The sequence below is a fragment of the Bombyx mandarina genome, chromosome 15, assembly GCF_030267445.1.
Source record: "Bombyx mandarina strain Sakado chromosome 15, ASM3026744v2".
In the NCBI taxonomy this organism is placed as follows: Eukaryota; Metazoa; Arthropoda; class Insecta; order Lepidoptera; family Bombycidae; genus Bombyx; species Bombyx mandarina.
In genome coordinates, this window is record NC_143221.1 from 16,005,857 (window position 1) to 16,031,256 (window position 25,400).

General features: G+C 42.4%; 1 protein-coding gene across 1 annotated transcript in view; it reads left to right on the forward strand.

Moving 5' to 3' along the window:
* mus101 (mutagen-sensitive 101) overlaps positions 1-24,967 on the forward strand; it is a 29,249-nt gene extending 4,282 nt beyond the window's left edge. Inside the window, exons 5-25 of the mRNA XM_089732787.1 lie at positions 2,647-2,906; positions 3,775-3,950; positions 4,543-4,640; positions 5,339-5,455; positions 6,319-6,546; positions 7,172-7,355; positions 8,029-8,166; positions 9,344-9,528; positions 10,016-10,185; positions 10,621-10,820; positions 11,429-11,581; positions 14,459-14,575; positions 16,526-16,627; positions 17,700-17,851; positions 18,669-18,773; positions 20,060-20,110; positions 21,335-21,497; positions 21,780-21,919; positions 22,744-22,944; positions 23,504-23,727; positions 24,723-24,967. Of these exons, the coding sequence (XP_089588913.1) occupies positions 2,647-2,906; positions 3,775-3,950; positions 4,543-4,640; positions 5,339-5,455; positions 6,319-6,546; positions 7,172-7,355; positions 8,029-8,166; positions 9,344-9,528; positions 10,016-10,185; positions 10,621-10,820; positions 11,429-11,581; positions 14,459-14,575; positions 16,526-16,627; positions 17,700-17,851; positions 18,669-18,773; positions 20,060-20,110; positions 21,335-21,497; positions 21,780-21,919; positions 22,744-22,944; positions 23,504-23,727; positions 24,723-24,915 (3,357 nt within the window). The 3' untranslated portion in view covers positions 24,916-24,967. The remainder of the gene's footprint in view (positions 1-2,646; positions 2,907-3,774; positions 3,951-4,542; positions 4,641-5,338; positions 5,456-6,318; positions 6,547-7,171; positions 7,356-8,028; positions 8,167-9,343; positions 9,529-10,015; positions 10,186-10,620; positions 10,821-11,428; positions 11,582-14,458; positions 14,576-16,525; positions 16,628-17,699; positions 17,852-18,668; positions 18,774-20,059; positions 20,111-21,334; positions 21,498-21,779; positions 21,920-22,743; positions 22,945-23,503; positions 23,728-24,722) is intronic.
* Positions 24,968-25,400: the final 433 nt, after the last annotated feature.

The window sequence follows — 25,400 nt, forward strand, 5'->3', positions numbered from 1 at the left end:
TTGGCAAAAATTTTGTTATAGTGAAGATCCTAATGTTCATTACATGGATTTATTTAATGTTATTAGTTCTGAATTTAGTGCCATCTTTACTTCTAAAACTCTGATCTTACATAATAAAAGATCATTCAATGAATGGGCGACTGTTGGAATTCACAAAAGTAGGCAGAGATTATACGATCTCTATCATGAAAAATCATATAATCATAATAAGTCATTTCATGAGTATGTCTCTAAATATTCCAAGATGTTTAAAAAAGTCTGTACATTGGCCAAGTCATTGCACTTAGGTAATCTTATAAAAAATGCACCTGACAAAATTAAAATGACTTGGAATATCATTAATAGGGAGACTGGGAATGTCAGAAACAGCAATGCTGAATTAACTTTAAAAATCAATAATCGAATAATAACTTCTCATCAAGAAGTGGCCAGTGCCTTTGAGCACTACTTTGCTGATATCCCAGCTTCTACCACAAAATCTTTAATTTCATCTCCTACCGTCGCCGAATCATTACTGCAAAATCATGTTGATAAATGCAGTGTTAACTTTAAGTTCACAAATATTGATATAAAGGATATAATTGATAATTTCAAGCTCATTAATATTAAGAAAACTGGTGATTTATGGGGAATTTCAATTAATGTTATAAAATCCATTATTGATATAATTGCACCTTACCTTGCTACAATATTTAATGACTGTATTGATGGTGGTGTGTTTCCTGATCTAATGAAATATAGTAAAATAATACCGTTATTTAAATCTGGTAGTACTTTTGACCCCTCTAACTTTAGGCCCATTTCAGTACTACCTACATTGAGTAAAATTTTTGAAAAAATTATTCTGGAACAACTTTTGAACCACTTCAATTCCAATAACCTGCTTCATAACAAACAATATGGATTCACTAGAGGTCGTTCAGCTATTGATGCAGGTGTAGATCTCATTAAAAATATTTTTCAGGCTTGGGAAGAGTCGCATAATGCCCTTGGGGTTTTCTGCGACTTATCTAAAGCTTTTGATTGTGTTGAGCATAATACATTGTTGAGGAAATTACACCATTATGGTATTAGGGGCGTTTCATTAGAACTTATTAAATCTTATTTATCCGGAAGAATCCAAAAGGTAGACGTTAAAGGAACGAGATCTTCCGGTGTCTTACTTAATATGGGTGTTCCTCAGGGTTCCATATTGGGTCCCTTCCTATTTCTTGTATATATCAATGATTTTCCTAAGTTTATTGAAACCCGTCACGAGGTCGTATTATTCGCTGATGATACATCATTATTGTTTAAAATTAAACGACATTTGGAAGATTATGACGATGTGAATGATGCTATCTCGCGCGTGGTACATTGGTTTAGTGTTAATAATCTGTTATTAAATAACAAAAAAACAAAATGTATAAAATTTACCACACCTAATGTTAGACAAGTTGACACTAATATTACTGTAAGTGGAGAGACACTGGAGCTTGTGGATTCGACAGTTTTTCTTGGTATAACAGTTGATTCTAAGCTGCAGTGGGGTCCTCACATATGCAAGTTAGCGAGTAGGCTTAGTTCTGCAGCGTTTGCGGTAAAAAAAATACGAATGTATATTAATGAAGATACGGCACGCTTGGTTTATTTTAGTTATTTTCATAGTGTTATGTCCTATGGCATTTTGCTATGGGGCAATGCTGCCGATGTCGAAACGATTTTCATCCTGCAGAAGAGGGCTATTCGTGCTATTTATAATATGCACCCGAGGGAATCCTTGAGGGACAAGTTTAAGGAAATCAAAATTCTAACTTTAGCGTCCCAATACATTATTGAAAATTTATTGTACGTGCGTAAAAACATTGAAGAATTCCCCAGAGTCTGCGATTTGCACAATGTGAACACTAGGAACAAACATAGGCTTGCGTTGCCGGCGGCTCGAATTAAGAAAATAAGCAACTCTTTTAGGGGGCTGGGTGTACAGCTTTTCAACAAGATCCCACTAAACGTTCAACTACTACCTGTTCATAGATTTAAGAAAACTGTTAAGGAACGTTTGTGCAACAAGGCATATTATAAAGTTAAGGATTATTTACTAGATGGCACTACGTGGGAATGAGGCGCTCGCTCCTGGCCTTTTCATTTTTCATTATTATTATTATTATTATTATTTTAGACTTGTTTTTTCTTTTATTGTGAATATTTCTATTTATTTAAAAAAAAGAAAATATTTGAGAAAAAACAAAAAGAAAAAAAAGCCCGCTGAGTTTGTTTCGCCGGTTCTTCTCAGGACTGTGGCTTTTTTTGGAACCGGTGGTAGAGTTAACATTGTTATTTGTATTTTGACATTCAACAAGTGTGTCATACTGACATCTAAGTTGAAATAAATGATTTTGAATTGAATTGAATTTGAATTTCAATATTTATAGCAACATTGAGATAACTTAATTCATTACCCTCATTTACAATCATCATGTGTGTCTTTTATTCAAATATATATGTTAGAAGAATTAAAATGTGTTTAACATACCTCTAGTCTTGTATGTAGTAAACACTATGTTGAAATTTCAACAAACAATTTTTTAAAGTAAAGTATTTGTGATCACGAAAATTGTAAAATGAATTATTATAAATTAATTTGAGTTATGTATGAATCTATTTCAGAAATCAGTAGAAAAAGGTATACCCATTATGTCGGAGACCTGGATTGAGGCAGTTTGGGAAGCATCACAGCGAATGAACATCAGTGGATCATCAGGAGAGTTTGACATTCACAGGTTGCCAGCATTTGCAAACCTTCAAGTCACAACATCGGGTATCTCTAAACGAGATAAACAAATGATAATGAAACTGGTCAATGAGAATGGAGGAATGTTCTCTGGTGTTTTTCAGAGTGAGACCACTGATGTGGTTGTATTGATGAAGTGAGTATATATTTTTTTCCTTGGGTGTGGATAGTCAATATTTTATTCAACATGTGTAGGCAGCGGCTTGGCTCTGCCCCAGGCATTGCTGAAGTCCATGGGCGACGGTAACCACTCACCATCAGGTGGGCCGTATGCTCGTCTGCCTACAAGGGCAATAAAAAAAAAAGTGGCTGTATCATCATATAACACAAGATATTTGACAAATGCCTAAATCTCGCTTAGACAAGCTTGCATATATACAAGTACTCAACAAATGTTCACGATTGACCTCCACGGTGAAGGAATAACATCGTGTAATAAAAACCAAACCCCCAAAATTGTAATTTGCGTAATCACTGGTGGTAGGACCTCTTGTGAGCCCGCACAGGTAGGTACCACCACCCTACCTATTTCCGCCGTGAAGCAGTAATGCGTTTCGGTTCGAAGGGTGGGGTAGCCGTTGTAACTATACTGAGACCTTAGAACTTATATCTCGAGGTGGTTGGCGCATTTACGTTGTAGATGTCTATGGGCCCCAGTAACCACTTAACACCAGGTGGGCTGTGAGCTCGTCCATCCATCTAAGCAATAAAAAAAATATATATACAGGTTCCGAACAACAACATTCGGATTGTCGCTCTACCGAGCAATAACCGTTCGATGGTAGATCTTCCTTTCGTCGTATTCTCCACAAACATCGTTTTTTGGTTTTGTTTAGTTTTGAATAGTGTTTTGGTTTAAAATAATGAGATTGTAACATTGGATCTGTATTTTTTGTTTTAATTCAATTTGAAGGGTATGTGTTTCTATTTTAATGAGTTCAATGACCATTAAATTAGATACATTTAAGCAAACTGTTTAGATATCTTGATTATTTTATTTTCAGAGACGGCGCTGGCAGTGAAAAGTACAAAGCGGCCCTAGAATATGGCAAAGCTTGTGTCCTTCCATCGTGGGTGAAGGAATCTGCAGCACGGGGTGTTGCCCTTCCCGTACTCAAGTACAAGATCACTGCGGCTTCCACGTCGTCTCCACTGGCCGAACACCGACTGCCTGACATGAGTATGTATAATTATTATAAAATAACTTTTAAAGTAGTTACTGAACATTAACTGCTAAAAAGGGTGCTTTTAGGCACTACAAGCACCGGTCACCGTCCTCGTCGAACCCGTCGCTTGCGGCGAAGGGCTCGACGAGCGAATTAACCCACAGACACAGCCCACTGAGTTTCTCGCCGGATCTTCTCAGTGGGTCGCGCTTCCGACTCGGTGGTAGATTCTGCGAAGCACTGCTCTTGCTAGGATCAGTGTTAGCAATTCTCCGGTTTGAGCCCCGTGAGCTCACCTGCACACGCTAGGGTAAACTGAAATAGCCTCTCAAGGCTATCAGCATAGGTAGGAAAAAAAAAGCTAAAAGGTGTATCTGATAGAAACTTTTTTCTATATTGTTTTTTATTTTATTAAAAATGGTTTATTCATTCATTCATTATATGACATTCAAAGTATGAAATGTTAGTGAAGAAAACAGATTGAATAATTGAATTTAAGCAAGATTGTTTCATAGTTTATAACAGTTTTATCATTTCTTAGTGAGCGAGAACATCACAGTCTGGCATGTAACTATAAAAAAAAATTAACAATCTGAATAATTTTAGGTTTGAATTTCTCAAGGATAACAAACGTAAGACCGCCGAGTAATTTCGTTGACGAAACTAGATCGGTGGACGTATCAACTGTATCGGCCAAAATGAAAGTGAGTTTTAATTTTAAACACATATCATGAAAATTTCAGGAATAAAATTTTAAAATTATTTTTGATAGTAGAAAGAATTTTGAAGTGAAAACTTCTTTAGAATCGTTGTGATTTCAAACCGGATGCAACAGAAAAAACGACAGGTAAGAGACACAAATACAAAAATGTGTAGGATGAAGCCAGCAAAGAATGAGACAGAAATATACATACTATTTAATACAGCGCCATCTGTGAGATTTTTTAATACTAACGTGTGTATGAAAGCTCTTGTAGTGAATTTTAATTTAGGATTATACGTGAAATTAAAATGTCAATTCACAGAGGGCGCTACCTTACAATTATTTACTAATGACAAAATTTTACATATACTTAAGACGTTTAGGATAATTGTATTTTAATTTTGGAAGGTTTCACTTCTACCACGTGTGAATTGCACACATTTTTTTTTTTTTTTTTTTACGCTTTCTACCAAATTTTCTGCCTTTTTAAAAGAGACAGATTTGCCAATGGCTCGCCTAATAGGAGATGGTCCTTGCTAGTGGAGACTGACAGTGTCGGGAGTGCAGCCAAGATTCTGCAGACCACTAAGGACATCTTCCAAACCTCATGTGAAGATGGATTTTGGTCCAATTAATTATACTAGTCATCCTCAGACCCTCATGAAACTGATTTAATTACAATAAAATTATTTTGTACAGCTATCCCAAGATGCAATATCGTCTGACACGTCCATAGATAAGGAGCTACAAGCGGAATTTGACAATTTGGACATGAATACCATAAAGAAGGCGGGACCCATCTTCGACGGTTTTTGTGTGAGTTTGTATTGTTGCTAATATTACGCGCTGTGGCTCGGGATGAGTAAAACTTTATTTAACATTTAAAACACTTAAAGAGCACTTTGCACTTCGTAATTCACTTCTTCCGCTTCGCTTCAGGTGATCTGTTCGTTGTTTCGTTTCGAGTAGATCCGTGTCATCTCTGCAACGCTTTTATGGTGGATACGACATCTCTAGAATTATCGAGAACATTTCCGACAAGTCGAGTAGTTTCGATATGTGTTTCCGCTATTTGACCATAAATGGCGTTGTACTTCTCGAAAACTCGATTTTACTAGTCCTTTTGATATTTGTTTCTACTATTCGACGATAGACGGCGTTGTCCTTACCGGCGTAACAATATTGTTTCCTATAAGCTCCGTCAGCGACCTCTCTATCCTCTCCTGTCCGCGATAGGTCAGCGACCGTCAGAAGGTGCAATGTACACAAAGAAAATAATTATTCGGGTATAACTTTTTTATTATGATTTTTTTATTAAAAAAAAAAACTACTTTACAAAGTTATCAACTTTGTTTTATTCATAATGATTAATAAAAATATATATAATAATATTATACAAAGAAACAGCTACTTATATGAATAATAATAACCGTCATCACGTAGACTATACATTAGACACTATAGCCATCATACTAAGACTATACATAAATAATAAAAATCTTACGTTACGGACGTTTTTTCCCGGTTAGGGTACCCCTCCGACCTATAAGGAACTTCGATCCAAAAAAAAAAACCGAATTTTAAAATGCTTTTGCGTATTAGTAATTTTCAAGACAGTAAAGGTTGGTAAAGTTGAGGTCTCGTAGGTCGTCATTAGTTATCGAACAGTGGTGTTGTAGATCTGGCTGGTGGGGCTGGAGGGGCGCACCCGCGAGCGCGCGGCGGCGTGCGTGTCGCGGTGCGGCGGCGTGCGCTACGAGGCGGCGCACGGGCGCGTGACGCACGCGGTGTGCGGCGCGCGCGGCTCGGCGGCGGCGGCGGCGCGCGCGCTGCCCGGCGTGCCCGTGCTGTCGGCGCGCTGGCTGCTGCACAGCGTCGCGCAGGGTCGAGCGCTCGACGAGGCGCAGGTAACGTCGCTTTCGACACTATTTCTTTGGGCGTGATGCAGGTCAAATTTGAGTGTAATAAATACTAGGGAGACAGCTTCGGAAAACGAAATTTTTGTACCTACAAAGTTGTAAATTTTGCGGAGCGCGGTATCCGCGATGCGCCCGGACGTTCGATCATCTGAGCATCAGCTGTTTTTGATTTTGTGTTTCATTGCTAGTTTTTTTTTAAGTAAAGTAATGTATTTTTTATGAAACTAAGATTTCATTTAGCTGTACATGATGGAACGTAAATAATGCTAATAAAACGCTGAATTTTTTTTGTTTTTTAAATCACGCTCGTTTTTTTTTCGTCCCGTCATCAAAGGTGTCCTTAGTACTATCATCTGCCTTCGTTTTCGGAAGCGGTCTCCTAACACCCAGTATTAATATTTTCATTGTCAGTAACTACAGTTCTTTAGCGTGTATTGAGTTATTTGTGCTTAATAATTTTAGCTGATGCTAGTAGTAAAGCTGTAATACCACAACCGTCACCACTCAAAAACCCGCAAAACCTGAAAATACAATAGTATTGCACGTGCCCTGACTTGCCTGTGTCGTGCGTGTCACCGGCACGTGCTGACCGCACCCTGTCCGTATTCTGCAGTACCTAATGGACCCGAATCCTAAGACCCCAGCAAAAAGTACAAAGAAACAGAAACTGGAGGTGTCCTCGCCCATGAGCATCCGCAACCTCCAGCTGCTGCGGCGGCCGCTAGACCTTCCGCCTCCAGAACCCGTCCTGCAAGTCGAAGAACATCAAGATGAACTCGTCAATCAATATTTGAGCCGTAAGTCGTAGGAATAAAGTTCAATATTATCTATCAAAAAATGAGAAAGATTATAGGAATAATAGGAGCTTAGTGTGCTTTCCGCACTGCACACTCTAGAAGACCTTTTAAAACAATTAATAGACGCAAGGGATAAAGCGCTACGGTGTACATTGATGTGGGGAGCTTTTTTTAAGAAGCTTGCACACGATCCGATGTATTCCTCCTTTAAACAATTTTTAATTTCAAAGATGTCATATAGACTAAAAATTATGGATTTTTTGTATTATGGATCTCTATTTATTATTAAAAATAATTAATTGAAATAGTAAAAATATGGCCGATAATGTTTTGGAATATAGCTGTTTGTCCTAAAGGCCCCTTGGTCTAAAGTTGTACGGTCAATATAAACATTGACGTCACCGTTCAATATAGATAGTGACAATTAACTTATTCCCGAAGATTTAAAGTCAGTTTTCGTTAATCATCTGCATTGTTGACCACCTTTATTTTATTTCTCAAGATGGAGGGGGGGGGGTGGCGCTCACGTCGTTATTGTCTAAGGGTTAAGGTAACCACTTAACGCCAGAAGGGTGGGTCGTAAGGTCGTCCGTCTAATTACGCAATAAAAAAATGACGCAGATTGTATGCGGAAGAAGGTTTTTTTTTACCAAATATTGAACTATTTCCACAGAAGCAGATATCGTCCCGGACCTTTCGAAAGAGAAGACTTCAGAAACGGACCGGCCGAACTCCACGCACCAGCATCAACCGGACGTCACTGAGGACTTTGGAGACGAACCGACAGAGGAAGTAGAACAGATATTCGCGGGTACGCTTTATCTTTTTATTACCATTCCCATTACCATTCCCATGAGATTAATCTGTAGACGAGCAATGTTCTCGCACCCTTACCTTCTAAACTCAATACGCATGTCCTACACCCGGCACAAATGTACTGTCATCATACGATATTGTCATAATAATTACAGACAGTCGGATATTATAGTAAAAACATTCTAAATAATATAATAACTAGCGATCCGCCCTCGCTTCGCTTCGGAAACATTAAAACACACATGAAACCAAAAAAAAATATTAAAAAAAAATTAAAAAAAGTAGCCTATGTTCATCAGGGACAATGTCGGCTTCTAATGGAAAAAGACTTTTTCAAATCGGTCCAGTAGTTTCGGAGCCTATTATGCACAAACAAACAAACAAATCTTTAATTTAATTTAATATAATAATAATAATAAACTCATTTTTGCCTTTCATACTAAATAAAATAAAATATAAATAAAAGAAAAGAAAAAAAGAAAAAGGCATAAGAAGGTGTCTCAGCAAATGCAAAGTCGATGATCAAACAGCGCTGATTTTCAGTCACCTCCGTTTCTCTTTGGTTCATTGCGGGAATGAAGCTAGCCCTCTACGTGTGTATTGACTTAGAACGTGGTACAATCTAGTATAAAAATATGAAAAAAAAGATGTGTGGTGTCGTGGGACACCGGATAGGAATGAAGTTCCTTATTATAAAAATATTAATTTTAAGTTCTATTCGAGGTATTAAGAAAATAATTATTCGGGTATACATTTTTTATTATGATTTTTTATTGTTAAAAAAAAAACTTTAGAAAGTTATCAACTTTATTTTATTCACAATGATTTATAAAAAATATATAATAAAAATAAGTAATTTTTTATACGTTATAACAAAGTTCAGTTGTACACTGTGTGCATTATTAATAAAAATCTTACACTACGGACGTTTTTCCTGGTTAGGGTGCCCCTCCGCATCGTAATTGATCGTGATCGAACTTCGTTCCAAAGAAATATTTATATGTTGTAGTATGTTTATTTACAAACTTAATTCTTATTAATATGGGGTTAAGGTCTAAATTCGGTCTAAATTCGAATTTCGTTCCAACAAAACAAAAATCAAAATTAAATTGTGGTAAAATTCTGTAGAGTTTATCCCTAAGACGGTGAAGGATAATGTTAACGTCGTGCAGGTCTGCGGCTGGAGGTGCAGGCGCTGAACGAGGAGGCGGTGTGCGAGCTGGCGGCGGAGCTGGGCGCGGCGGGGGGCGCGCTGTGCGCGGGGGGCGCGGGGGGCTCGCACGTGCTGCTGCCGCTCGACTTCGACCCCGCCGAGCGCCTCTCCGCCGCCGCCGAGCCCGTCACCGCCTTCTGGATCGTGAGCAAACACCTCTATATACTACTCAGTCATAAGCACAGGCCGCTCTAAATATACATAGCTCTGTATAGCCATTACTGATGATGAGATGCCAGATGGTTCTGAAGATACAATACGAATTATTCGTTATTTTAAAGTATTACCCAAAGTTGCTCAGAACTCTCAAGCTAACAAATGGATTGTTGAAAAATGCGCTCAATATCGACTGGGTGGTCATTGTTGCCTCTCTTGTTTGGCGAATAGGACACGACCAGGTCTTCCACAACAGAAACTAGCAGCGACCCCTAATTATGGGTGGTAGGACCTCTTGTGAGTCCGCACGAGTAGGGTACCACCACCCTGCCTATTTCTGCCGTGAAGCAGTAATGCGTTTCGGTTTGAAGGGTGGGGCAGCCGTTGAACTATACTTGAGACCTTAGAACTTATATCTCAAGGTGAGAAATATCTGCGTATCATTAATACACCCCGAAGTTTTTCCGTATTCCAGAAAGACTGTCTGTCTCAACAAGAGTTGGTTCCCCTGCAATACTACCACCGGCCCGTCCGCGTCAAGCCGAGCCCAGAGCCGCCCCTGAAGGGAGTGGTCGCGAGCCTCAGTACGTACAGCGGCGTCGAAAGGGCGTTCTTGGACGAGCTGGCCAAATTACTGGGAGCTACGTAAGTTTTTAGTTGTCGTTAATCCACATTCGAAATACAAATCGCATTTGACATACGGTACTTAAATCTGAGATGTCAGTTGTGCAGCACTACTAGTGCTAGAACATTCGACGCTATTATAAATCGATCATTACAATCGAGTAGAATTCGAAATAAGAAATGTGAACGAATACGATTGTTGTTTATGAACTGTTATTATTATTATTATTAGATATTTGGTTTTTATTTTGAGGAGGAATTCAGTTATAAATATAAAATCGAGTAATAATTATATTTGAAACTCCGTATTTATTAGTATCCTAATTGAGAATTCGTTAATAAAAAACAAGAGGACATAATCCATGAATAGTTTAATCGATCGTGTGCTATTCGAGTCGATTAATCGATCCGAGCTAATATCGATATTTTCAAAACTACGATTGTGAATGTGAACAGTACTCAACTACGTTTCTGTCGACGGAACACCGCCAACGCCCTGGCCTCGACGCATCTCATATGCCCCTCGCCTTCGGGGGACAAGTATGCCGGGGCCCTTAAATGGGGTCTGCCGGCTGTGAAGGCTTCTTGGCTGCTGACCTGCGCGGCCGAGGGACGCCGGGTCAGCGAGACGGGACACCTCGTCGGCGAGACTCAGGGTATGGCCTAATGGTGCAGTCTGGTCGGTACATTATTACACTTAAATATCCTTTTCGCTACCTACCTACCCTGCTACCTACTCGCACGGACTCACACGATACTACGATTTGTATATTAATTAATGTTAATTTTTTTTAATTTAAACATTAGGGTTACATGTATGTTAGAGGAAGTCTGAAAGTGGCATGTGTGACAGTGAAGTTGATAAGTGCGCGTTTGGGATGGTATGGACATGTGATGAGAAATGAAAGTGGTCGGTAAAAGAGTGTTAACTATGAATGTGGAAGGATATAGAGGAAGAGGTAGACCTAAGAAAAAATGGATGAATTGCGTGAAAGACGATATGTGTAAGAGGGAAGTGAGCGAAGAAATGGTATGATAGAGGAGTATGGAAGGAGGACACAGGTTGCGCCGGCCCCAGGTGACTGGGAGAAGGACAGGATACAGGATAATGATGATACTATTTTACTTAGTAATATATTTTATACCACTTCTCCGAGAGTGAATTTCATACGAACAAGCAAGTAATTCTCAACAAGTTATATTAATCAGAATCAGTCATGTTGTCTTCAGGAAGAAATAAACATGACATAATTTCGTGTTTCAGCTCCCTCAACGCCGGAACGTATTCAGGACGAAAAAGAAAATAAAGAAGATACGACAGTGATGGAGAAGGAGAACGCCATGCTCCCTCCCCGCAGCCCCGCCGCGCCCACCCCCGCCCCCGCCGCCAGTAGAGAACAGACTCCGGCTAAACAAGGTACCACACCATCCGATCAACCGTTATACCTAGTCAGGTCATAAATTCTGTCACATGTTTAATGTAAAATAATTGAAACAAGTTTATTCATTATGTAACCATTCATATACCAAAATGAACTTAACAAAACATAGATTCTTATGACACTAAAGTTTATTCAACCGACCTCCGTGATTTTGAATACAGGCCTTCAATCTGCGCGGCCAGTCGTCTGTCGCAGCACGAACGAGGTCCATGTCAATATCGGCGGCTGCCTCAATCAAGGATGTCTTGAGTGACTCCAAATTGGGATGAGGCTTTGAGCACGCCTTTTCCTCCAAGTGTTGCCATATCTTGTAATCTAACGGATTCAAATCTGGACTGGAGAAGGGCCAGTCTTCGTGCCGGATGAAGTCGATTTCACGCGCCGCCAGCCAGTCTTGTGTGCTCTTCGCTCTATGAGCTGGCGCCGAATCTTGTTGGAATACCCAGTGCCTGTTATTGAACATGGTATGAGAAACAGGTTCCACAAGGTTCGTCAGGACTGTATTTTGATACACAACTGCATTCGTTTTTACACCTTTCTCACAAAAATGTACCTCTGTTAAGCCCCAATAAGAAACTCCCAACCATACCATGAGCGAGGATGGAAAATGACCTCGTTGGACACGCGGAATACGGTTGCTCGCTTCTTCACTACTGTGTGCGTACACCTTATCATTTTCTTTGTTGTAGCTCTCTTCTATGGTAAAAATTTTTTCATCCGAAAAAAGAGTTTCTCGATATTTTTTTCCCGCGTACCGCTTCAACAAAGCGCGGCATCTCTTCAGTCTCAGGTCCATTAGACGAGCATTCACACGATGTCCTGTTTTTCTTCGATATGCCCGAAGCCCTAAGTCTTCATTTAACACCCTTTTCACCGTGGTTCTGCTTAACCCCATCTGAAGGGCCAACAGTTTCTGCTTACGTTTGGGATTTCTTTGAATTCGCGCCTTCACAGCTTTTATCACTGCTGGAGTCCTAACAGACCGAGGGCGACCACTTCTTGACCTGTCATCTACACTATAGTCGGATTTTTTATTAGACGAAGTAAACTGACGTTTACTGTGTTGTCAGTTTTTGATGAAATAAAAATAGTGTTGTGACAAAGTGAACGATTGAAAAAACTCCTGAATTAATGAAATTGCCTCGATTGTCTAGTGAATAGTTAGTGTGCCGAACTGCCGATATCGGGCACGGGGTTCGAATTTTAGCCGTGCTTTGTACATACCAACGAGTTTTCGACGAAACATTATGTTCCTATGGTATCTACCTGTACTGAATACCGAGTGTTTTAAACATTAAGAAAAACATTGCGAGGAAGCTTGTAAGACTGTCCTATTTCCAATGCATCATATAGTTGAAACTATAGATGTATAAAATATAACAATTATAGGTACATAGGTAATGAAAATAAAAAAAACTGATTGTAGTTACATACTACTAGTAACATATTATTATATTGGATCACTTTAATACAATTTTATTGTAAAATATAAATAATATTCTTTTATAGTTTGAAATTAATGAGTAACTCTTCACACTCATTGTTCATTTATGTGATTGAACGAGAACTGAACGCATCACTATTACTTTAAATATAGCAACATTATTTCACAAAGTGACATTAGCTACTGTCAGCTGGCTTCGTCTAATTAAAAATCCGACTATAGAGTCTTCATTGTATCGGTTGATGGTACGATAAACGAATCTTTTGGTTATATTCAAATTTTTCAGTATGTTAAAAATTTGAATTGGCGCGTAACCGCAACGATGCAACGCAATAACTGCAACACGGTCTTCTTTAAGCGTCCACTCCATATTTAAAAATGAGTAAAATTCTAAAAGTATATATTTTTATTTTCATGAACAATACGAAAATCGAATTCAATATTTTTTTTTGTGGCCAGCATTCTAAAAGAAAAGTTTTTACTGTGTGACAATACTTATGACCTGACTAGTTACAGTACTATTGAAACTGAAGTCGTCGTGGCCTAAAGGATAAGACGTCCGGCGCATTCGTACGTAGCGATGCGACCGGTGTTCGAATCCCGCAGGCGGGTACCAGTTTTTCTAATGAAATACGTACTTAACAAATGATCACGATTAACTACCACGGTGAAGGAATAACATAGTGTAATAAAAATCAAACCCGCAAAATTATAGTTTGCGTAATTACTGGTGGTAGGACCTCTTGTGACTTCGCACGCGTAGGTACCACCGCCCCGCCTATTTCTGCCGTGAAGTAGTATTGCGTTTCAGCTTGAAGGGTGGGGCAGCCGTTGTACTGCAAAGACTGAGGTTTAGAATTCATGTCTCAAGATGGGTGGGGAATGCCGGCATTTACGTTGTAGATGCGCTCCGGTAACCACTTAACACCAGGTGGTCTGTGAGCTCGTTCACCCACCGAAGCAATAAAAAAAAACAGACGGGTAGACGGGTGAGGCATTCATGTAGTGATGTCCACGAGCTCCGATAACCGCGCAACATCAGACCCGCCGTGAGCTCGTACTCTCACATACGCAACACAAAATTTTTTTTATGGCAAAACGCTTCAAACTAAACAGCAAGATTTCAAGGTTGAACTGAACTATGGAGTATATTAGGATACCGAAAAGTTTCTATTAAAAACAAAAAAATTTGCATAATTTTTATAAAATCAATAACATAAAATTTTAACGGTAGGCAGCGGCTTGGCTCTGCCCCTGGCATTGCTGATGTCCACGAGTGACAGTAACCACTCACCATCAGGTGGGCCGTATGCTTGTCTGCCTATACGGCAATAAATAATAAACAAAACCACTTATGTTAAGTATCGGTTTTGTTTTGTTCACCGTACATATAATAACTTTTTTGCAGACAACGTGGATGCGATGTCCCCCGCGAGCCGCTACATAGCGATGGCGCGGCAGGGACTCCTGGGGGGGGACTCGCAGGACACCCCCAAACAACAACCAAACGACGCCGCTGGGGACGGTACGTGCTGTAGCCATCAATGACAGTGTTCATAACAATGTGGCGGCTGATTTGACCTCTCTTGTATAGTATGTCAGAGAAACCACAAAACACCATCGTCAGACATCGTAGGGACGAATAGGGAGATCGAGCTAAGAGAAATATTGAGTACACCAATAAGGTTTGCGGTCTTAGAACAATTTAGAAATCTTTTCTTGACGTTCGCAAACGAATGACAGTTCTTAGGACGGAGGAAGCGGTCTTCAAGAAGGCTGGTTGGTAAATGTGTAATGGCGTCTACACGCCTCCATCGGCTAGGCTCTGTCGTAGCACGAAGTTAGCAGAGTTGCGACGATACCGCAATCGTGCTCGGGAATCGTGCAGCGTTTCGTTTAGCTACCAAACTAATGACCGTCTCCGACAAGTAGACATGTGTAAGTAATGCGAGTGATATTACTCCGGTAATATTACTCTACGATGTAATGCAACATCACACATTACGCGAAGGAAACAAACATCACACTATCACCCAACATGTTTCTTTCTTTGTCGTGTAATGTTGCATATTACACGAACGGAACCGAGCGAGCGAGACAGACCGATCGACCAAAATAAATGAGCAAGCGACACGGAATTATTCCTAGTGATTTTGAACCGTATGCCCTGGCCGCTAGGTACATTTTTATACCTATGGTACGTCTGAATTTTAATATAGGTATTTGTGTTTATATTTTTCATGCGGCCAGCCAGTAGTTCCCCGCAAGTATTTACTTAATTTTTAATTCGCAAAATTTTGTAAAATCGCTAGTCGCTCGTAATTGTTTAGTAATATTTCATATTAATTTTTGTGTTTGAATTACTTAAGCACTTGTTTGAAAATAGTTTTATTATTTGTTTTAATGCGTGTTTAATAAGTGAAAGAAAGAACGGCGTCTAAATGAAAGTACAGTCCTCTTTGGATGCACTTTGAGGAGACCGCGCCGAAACAATGCATCTACTGCTCTCGTATATTAGCATTATTGTCGAGCTCAATTTGCAGTCTAAGTCGCCATATGAAATCCGTTCATCCCGCAATAAATTATATTAAGTAAAAAATAAAATTATTATATTATTAAGTAAGTCAATCTCTGTCAAGTAATTTAACAGTGTATTACAATACAAAGTTCATACTTTGTATTGTAATACACTACTGTAATGACACATCCGAAACATTACCTAAGTGATGTGTATGAACACATCACTTAAGTAATGATTCGGGTGTATAGATACAATGTATTCGTCGTCACAGTATCTATTGAACGCACCGAGTAATGTTAAGAGTGATGTGTAATATTTTCGAGTAATATCACCTGTCTGTAAAAGTGATGTCATATCACATTACATTGAGAAGTGATGTTTTGCGCAAGTCTACCGACAAGTATAATACTAACTTTCTTATAGACAGCACAGAAATGACTCTTATGCCGTTTTGGGAAGGGTTAACGACGAAGGGAAGATCTTCCACCGAGCGGCTGATATTGCTCGGTAGACCGACGGTCCGAATGCTGTTGTTCGGAACTTGTATATATGCAAGCTTATCTTGAAAATGTCGTAAGCGAGATTCAGGCATCTGTCAAATATCTTGCGGTGTATGATGGCTTCCCGCCACACCGTTAATAAGTCGGGCAAGGAGTTATTTAACAACATCATCAAACTTGAAATGCTTACTGTTGCTCACTTCCCTCAAACCGGAGTGATGATAACACTGACCCTAGCAAGAGCAGTGCTTCGCAGAATCTACCACCGGATCGGAAACGCGACCCACTGAGAAGATCCGGCGAGAAACTCAGTGGGCTGTGTCTGTGGGTTAATTTACTCGTTGAGCCCTTCGTTCGGCGAGGACGGTGACCGATGCTTGTGGTACCTAAAAGCACTGTGGATCGGGAGGATCTGTAATGACGTGAACGTGTGGTAATTGTGGTTGTGGTGCAGAGGAGTGCCGCAGCCCGGCGTCGACTGGGGGGCGGAGTCGCGTGCGGGAGCTGCGCCGCGGGGAGCCGGCCGCGGACCCGCTGCGGACACCCATCGACCCCTGTTAGTCTTCCATATCTTTTATTACTTTTTTGTCCTACATGCTAAATCTATTATTATGATTATTCAAGATTCTTTAAACATAAAGCTGGCTACAACGACCCGTATCGGAGATGTACCTATACGTCTTCACAGCCAAATCACAGCTTTGAGTAAAGGAATCGTGTTCATTGGAAAATGAATCAAAGTCTAGTAGTACATTTTAGTACTAGTACTACTAGTACATTTTAGTAGTAGTAGTAGCTTTTATGTGGGTAGTTTTATTCATTCATCAAATCCAGTTTTCCTGGTCGCGTTGGATGTTTTATTGTACAGTTCGTAAAATACAGAAAATTTACTGGTGGTAGGACCTCTGGTGAGTCCGCACGGGTAGGTACCACCACCCTGTCTATTTCTGCCGTGAAGCAGTAATGCGTTTCGGTTTGAAGGGTGGGGCAGCCGTTGTAACTATACTTGAGACCTTAGAGCTTATATCTCAAGGTGGGTGGCGCATTTACGCTGTAGATGTCTATGGGCTCCAACAATCATTTAACACCAGGTGGGCTGTGAGATCATCCACTCATCTAAGCAATAATTTTTTTTATAAGTCGTCGTGGCCTAAAGGATAAGACGTCCGGTGTATTCGTGTTGAAGCGATGCACCGGTGTTCGAATCCCGCAGGCGGGTACCAATTTTTCTAATGAAATATGTACTCAACAAATGTTCACGATTGACTTCCACGGTGAAGGAATAACATCGTGTAATAAAAATCAAACCCGCAAAATTATAATTTGCGTAATTACTGGTGGTAGGACCTCTTGTGAGTCCGCGCGGATAGGTACCACCGCCCTGCTTATTTCTGCCGTGAAGCAGTAATGCGTTTCGGTTTGAAGGGTGGGGTAGCCGTTGTAACTATACTGAGATTTTAGAACTTGTATCTCAAGGTGGGTGGCGCATCTACGTTGTAGATGTCTATGGGCTCCAGTAACCACTTAACATCAGGTGGGCTGTGAGCTCGTCCACCCATCTACGCAATAAAAAAAAAAAAAAAAAAAAAAATTATAGAAAATTAAACTTTATGTTGTTGACAATACAGTCGAGAGGAACACGTCGACCCCGGACAGCGCGTTCGGCGCGGCGCTGCGGCCCGGCTCCGGCCGTCTGTCCCCGGACGCCCGGAAGCGCCTCTGGAGGGTCGTCAACGAGCTGCCCTCCAGGCAACCCGAGCCGCCCCGGGACAAGACCACCGTGAGTACTGCTCACACACGATACCAACGATTCCCCTTCACTGATTATCAGTTTGTAGGTATACGACGGAGGGAAGATCTTCCACCGAGCGGGTGAGATTGCTCGGTAGACCGACGGTCCAAATGTTGTTGCTCGGAACTTGTATATATGCAAGCTTGTCTTGAAAATGTCGTAAGCGAGAGTCAGGCATCTGTCAAATACCTTGCGTTGTGTGTTGGCCACGCGCCACACAGTTTGTAAGAAACGCATCCCTTAATTATTAAATTAGTAATATCCGCCACAAGTTTGCAATTTTCAATAGAATTTTACGATTAAGAGCTTGTGATCGAAACTACAACAAATCCCAGGTAGTGTGTGGATACTGAGACCAGGTGCGCCAGCTAGATCTCATTAGTGTGTATTGGATCTGATGACGCTGTTTGTCACCAGGTGATGTACAGTCTACGAGGAGGTTATTTTCATTTGCGAACTGCATCAATCTTTCACCTCTTTCGTTGCATAGTCCAAGCCCTAAAATTCCCACACGGCCGTTAGCGCCGATTTTCGAATTAGAATCACCCATGATAACATATAGTTCTCTGGGGCCGGAAAGGTTTTAAGTAGGCTCTTCCACTTCCGCCCTTCCTACCTCCCCTCTTCTCTTCCTCCGACCGCTCCCCTACCCCACGCACCCCTTCCCCCTCCCCTCCCCCACGCTCCCCTCCCCCACGCTCCCCTCCCCCACGCTCCCCCTTCCCCCACGCTCCCCTCCCCCACGCTCCTCCCACGCTCCCCCTACCTCCCCTACACTAATGTAAGTAATCGGTTACATTGACAGCCGCTGTCGGAGATCCGCAACCGTTTCTTGTCCCGGTACCAGGAGGGCGTCGCCACGCCGCCCGTCGCCACGCCACCCGCTACGGCTCCCAGGAAACTGCAACTGGTGAGATTAGAGCGTACTACTGAATAGACTGATCTCGGACTTACGTGCTCAATAAATGACACATGGATCATCTATACATATAAATAAAATTGGAGTGTCTGTAATATTGAAAAAAATGTGAGCCGTCACGGGACGCCTGGCAGATGTGAAACATCGACATTATTTTGTAAAAGTAAGATACAGAAAAGAACAGATTGTGATAGGAACTAAATATGTCATAATGATAAAATAAAATATTACGAAAAAATAATTTGTTTTCAAGTAAAACACAGGTTATGTGTACTGTAGTAAACAACACTGTATACACTACGGAATATACACTATAGGCATCCGAGCTCAGTGTAGCGACAGAGATGGCTTAACGCCGGATCGAGTGAGAGAGAATCGCACAGTCGATTGCGCATGGCGACGCGTCGCCACACCGTACACTACTGCATATTGACTGTATATATATATACCATCATATTGCGTCGCCACGGCATGCGTCGCCACGCCAGAAATCGGTTTTACGTGCGGCTATAGATGTTTCACATCAATAGCCTCTTTTTACTACATGCATATGAATATAATAATATATACGGTACATACACCAAAATAACATTTTTTACAATTTTTGTCTGTCTGTCTGTTTGTTCCGGCTAATCTCTGGAACGGCTGGACCGAATTTGACGGGACTTTCACCGATAGGTAGCTGGTGATGTAAGGAGTAACTTAGGCTACTTTTTTTAGACTAGCTTCGCCCCGCGGCTTCAACCGCGATACGACAATAATATCGCGGGACCCAGCTATCAATAATAAAATTTAATGTTTCCGAAGCAAAGCAAGGGCGGGTCGCTAGTAGAAAATAAAAATAAAAACAACTCTTGAATATTAATTAATTCATTTTGCAATATAGCTCAGATTATATATTCTGTCGGTTTGTGCATTACGAGACCTCGGCCTCCACTAGTACTATTAAATTCCATGAATTCATCCGTAGTTCTCTACCTAACATCTTACGGTAGGCTTGGCTCTGCCCCTGGCATTGCTGAAGTCCATGGGCGCTACGGTAACCACTCACCATCAAGTAGGTCGTATGCTCGTCTGCCTACAAGGACAATATAAAAAAAAACTACGCTCTTCCGTCGAATGTATTTCCGCCCTGCATTTCTGATTCTCCCGCCATGTGCTGGTGGTAATATAATTGTTTTGTTAAGATTTTTAAATGCTTTTGAGCCTCATTAATTATGTAACATACTCTTATATAATTTAAAATTAAATAAAATCTAGAAATATTTAAATTGTAGGATGAAGCCGACACGCCGCCAGCTAAGATGATGAAGTTGTCACAGGAATGTGTAAGTTGAGATTGTTATATTGTATACGAGAGGCATTAGATCCGCGTTCATTCGTGTTCAAGACTCTGGAGGACGCAGCGAGGGTAGGCCTTCCGAGACGTGGACGACAATCTGCTAAAGTCAGGGAACTCGCTGGGTGAGGCCTGCCCAGGGCTGGTCATTGTGGGGTGTCTGGGTGCTGGGGATGAATGTGTGCACCGGACTGGAACACCACGAGCTGGTCAGTTCATTCTGGAGGCAGATGGTAACTATCTATCGAATGTGGTCTTCTGAACCGCTGTGAGAGTAAGGGTATCGTTTCTGGGAGACTTGCGATGGAGCAACCGGAGATGTACTAGACCGGTACGACAATAGCCTCAAGAATGTTCTCGAATGTTCTAGTCCTATCGAGAATGTTCCATAAAACTGTAAGCAAAATCGAAGCGGCTTTAAAATCGCGACATCCATGAAGGCAGCTTTATTCGCGGCGACGAGCGGGTCACTCCAAATAAAGCGAAGGCGTCAATTATGAGAGTGAAGTCTTTTTTTTTTTTTATTGCACTTGTAGGCAGACGAGCATACGGCCCACCTGATGGTGAGTGGTTACCGTCGCCCATGGACTTCAGCAATGCCAGGGGCAGAGCCAAGCCGCTGCCTACCGTTTAATACTCTCCACAAGCCTCGTTTGAAGAAGGACATGTCATAGCGCTCGGGAAACACCGTGGAGGGGAGCTCATTCCATAGCCGGATGGTACGTGGCAAGAAAGACCTCTGGAAACGCACTGTGGATGACCACAGTGGCTCCAGGTAGTATGGATGAACTCTACTCCGGTGGCGGGCGGTGCGATGGTAAAAACGAGATGACGGTATCATCTCGAACAATTCCTCAGAGCACTCCCCATGGAACATACGGTACAAAATACAGAGGGAACCGAAGTCCCTCCGCAGACCCAGAGGTTCCAAACGATCCGTGAGAATGGGATTATACCTTATTATCTACCTTAATTGTCGTAACAATTAAATTTAGTTTCAATTAGTATATCGCTGAAGAGTTTTTATGTACTCTGGTCTTCAGTTGGTAACTATACGGTATGAAATACATGGTGTTCGCGTAACTGTCTCCAGTGGCTGTAGTCGTTTTGGTCACCATTCAACCGGGGGTCGCTCGCGAGATTGTCCAACCATCGACCCTAACAAAACCGACTAGAAAATTCTAAATTTCTGATGCATCGTAACTTCTTTCAGAACCTGCGTTCAGAAGCTGGTTGTCGAGCAGTGGAAGACGCCCAGCGTCCAGGGTCGCTGGTGGAGGAGCAGCTGCAGCGGCTGCAGGCGGCGCTCTCCGAGAGGCTCAGCACGCAGCGAGCGCGCCGCATGACCAGGGACCCCTCCCCGGCTCACCCCCCGCGTCAGTCCTAACACTTATGTACCGACGGTTTTGACGACCCAAAATAATGTCTGTTTAATTTAGGCTCACAAGGCTAACACGATGTGAACATTTCGAGATAAATGCATTTAAATTGGGTTGTGAGACTGTGTTTAGTGTGAAATGCTTTACAGTTATTTAAAATTAAAGAATAAAAAGTCAATGCCTCAATTCCTCAATGGTAATGGTGAATGATTTGAGAAAAGATGCTACTGTAAATCCGTGTCGCGTGTAGATCGTTGACCCTCTGTTGTCTATTTGCAGCGCCCGACACGGAGCCGGGGCCCGACTCGCAGCCCAGCACCGTGGGGTGGGACGACAGCGCGCCCGCACCCGCCGCCCCCACCGCCCCCGCCCTCCGCGCCGCCCCCACCAGGAAGTTCATGCTGTCCTCCAACGTCGATGTGAGTAGTCAGGCGGGACAGTGACCCCTGCCACTAATTGAACACCAACACTAATTTCTATCCTGAATCTAATGTTTTTTTTATTGCTCTGATGGGTGGATGAGCTCACAGCCCACCTACTGTTAAGTGGTTACTAGAGCTCTTAGACATCTACAACGTAAATGCGCCACTCACCTTGACATATAAGTTCTAAGGTCTCAGTATAGTTACAACGGCTGCCCCGCCCTTCAAACCGAAACTCATTACTGCTTCACGACAGAAATAGGCAGGGCGGTGGTACCTACCCGCGCGGACTCACAAGAGGTCCTACCATAGAGGACCTACCTACATAAGAAATTAAATATTGATTTCCTTCTCGAACAAGAGCGTAATCCATTAATAATCGATCGAGTGCTATTCGAGTCGATAATCGATCCGAGCTAATATCGATATTTTCAAAACTACGATTGTGAATGTGAACAGTACTCAACTACGTTTCTGTCGACGGAACACCGCCAACGCCCTGGCCTCGACTCATCTCCCGTTCTATTTGGTCTATTTAGTGATAGACGAAATAGAACAAATCACACTACTTCACTCCTCGCGTTCCTGCCAAAAAGTCCAAAAAAATTCCAAAGTACGAAATAAATTTGTTTTTGTATTTTTCTTCCTATTCGTACACTTCTGACAGAGTGGTCGTGGTCATCAGTCAGATCCTGCGATACCGATGCTCTCGCGATGCGACGCCATGTGGCACGATGTTTCGCAGAGTGAGAGCAATCATTTATGTTGGAGTGAGTCACAGATTTTATGAGGTTTTTGTATATATGGCACACAAATTCCAGAATCGGGAGGAGATAATGTCGATGATCGAGCAGCTGGGCGGCGAGGTCTGTGACGGGGCGGAGCCGGCGCCGGACGCGACGCACCTGCTGTGCGCGGCGCCGGGCCGCAGCGAGAAGATGCTGGGCTCCATCGCCGCCGGCCGCTGGGTGCTGCACCCGCGCTACGTGCCCTGCAGCCGCGACGCCGGCGCCTTCCTGCCGGTCACTGCTGCTTACTTACAACATCATCATTTCACATCACTAGAATTCGTCGTGGTCTAAAGGATAAGATGTCCGATGCTTTCGTATCTAGTGATGCAACGTTGTTCGAATCCCGCAGGCGTGTATCAATTTTTCGAATGAAATACGTATTTAACAAATGTTCACGATAGACCTCCACGTTGAAGGTATAACATCGTGTAATAAAAATCAAAGCGAAAAATTATAATTTGCGTAATCACTGGTGGTAGGACCTCTTGTGAGTCCGCGCGGGTAGGTACCACCACCCCGCCTATTTCTGCCGTGAAGCAGTAATGCGTTTCAGTTTGAAGGGTGGTACAGTCGTTGTAACTGTACTGAGACCTTAAAATTTATTTTATCCGTTAGTAGAACCTACAGATGTCACACTGTATGTAATCTCCCTTAAACCGGAAAGCTTGAAGCTTACTAATTACGACAATTTACAAGCTATGCAAATTTCATTTTCATCTCAATTTATCCTTCCAATGAATAAGTAACGATGGTTATTATTATAACGGATCCCGTACATGTTGTATTGCAGGAGGAGGAGTTCGAGTGGGGCAACCCGCTGGCGTCGCGGCTGGCGGGTGCGGGCGGCGGCGAGCGCGTGCTGTCCCGCGCGGCGCACCGCTGGCGGCGGGCGCGCGCGTGCGGCGCGGCGGGTGCGTTCGCGGGGCTGCGGGCGCTGCTGCACGTGCCGCCCGCGCGCCGCCGCCTGCTGGCCAGGCTCGTCACCGCCGGCGACGGACACGCGCCCGACCTCGAGTGAGCACGCCCCCTACCGCTTTAAGCTTAAGGCTTCATCAAACAGAACGCGTACTTAGCGCGCGTCAGAACGCTAAACTGTCGGCGCGCTATGACGCCGAGGTGTGTAGTACTACTATGGTAATATACTGCCAAACAGCACCAACGTCGCCAACGCAACCATCTGTCGCGGGGTTAGGACGCTTTGACGTCAGGCGTTGTAATTTTTTATAAATTTCATTTTAGCGTCCGAGTGAATGTGTACTAAAATACTAGATAATGTCCGAAAAATTGATAGAATACTCATGCTTATACAATTCCACATCTGAATCACTCGACATCTTAATACTTTTAAATTTTCACACTGCTATCGAAAGGTACAATGATTTGGCGAATGTTACGTCGCGTCAAGGAACGTTGGGCTTATCTAATCAATTGGTGTGACATGAAAAGAGCGCAACGCGAATACGCAGCGCTAACTACGCGTTCTGTTTCACGAATCCTTTACTCTTTTTTTATTTTATTTTTATTGCTTAGATAGGTGGACGAGCTCACAGCCCACCTGGTGTTAAATGGTTACTGGAACCCGTAGACATTTACAACGTAAATGCGCCACCCACCTTGAGATATAAGTTCTAAGGTCTCAAGTATAGTTACAACGGCTGCCCCACCCTTCAAACCGAAACGCATTACTGCTTCACGACAGAAATAGGCAGGGTGGTGGTACCTACCCGTGCGGACTCCTAAGAGGTCCTACCACTATATTTTTTTTTGCTGATAGCCTTGAGAGGCTATATCAGTGGAACCCTAACTTGTAGGTGAGCTCATGGGGCTCAGACCTGACAACCTTACTAACACGAACCCTAGCAAGAGCCGTGTACCACTAGTAATTACGGAAATAATTATGCAATTGTGTTTCCGCTATCTGACAATAGATGGCGCTGTAGTCGATATTCGTTCGACGATAGATGGCGTTACTGTTACCGGCGTAACGATACGTTCGCTTGTGTCCCCAGGCCGCCCTACTCGGACGAGAGCATCAACGTGTGCTTCGCGGACGTGAAGCGCTACCCGCTGTCGGCGCGCGACGCGCAGTGGCTGGTGTCGCGCCGCATCCCGGTCTGCGCGCCCGTCCTGTTGAGCGCGTACCTAACAGACGAGGTCCCGCCGAACCCCCACGAACACTGTCTACCCGAATTTAGACCTTAACTCCATACTAATAAGAATGAAAATTGTAAATAAACGTACTTCAACATTTTAATTTTTTTGTTTTATTGCTTAGATGGGTGGACCAGCTCACGGCCTACCTGGTGTTAGCGGAGCCCATAGACATCTACAACGTAAATAGCGCCACCCACCTTGAGACATGAGTTCTAAGGTCTCAGTTTTAACAGTACAACGGCTGCCCCGTCCTTCAAACTGCTTCACGGCAGAAATAGGCAGGGCGGTGGTACCTATCGGTGCGAACTCACCTCCTTGGAGGCTCAATTCTCCTCGGCTTTTACCCCCAGAAGTCTATTCATAGCAACTTCCATAGGTAAAGACTTTTTCTATGGCGTTTTTTCCCTTCATACGTTTTTCGTTCTATGATTTTCATTTAATTTTAATTTTAAATTTTTAAATAACAATAAAATAAAGCTATCACGTTTTATTCGTTTACTAAGGGCTTATTATCGGATTTCAATTGTAATGAA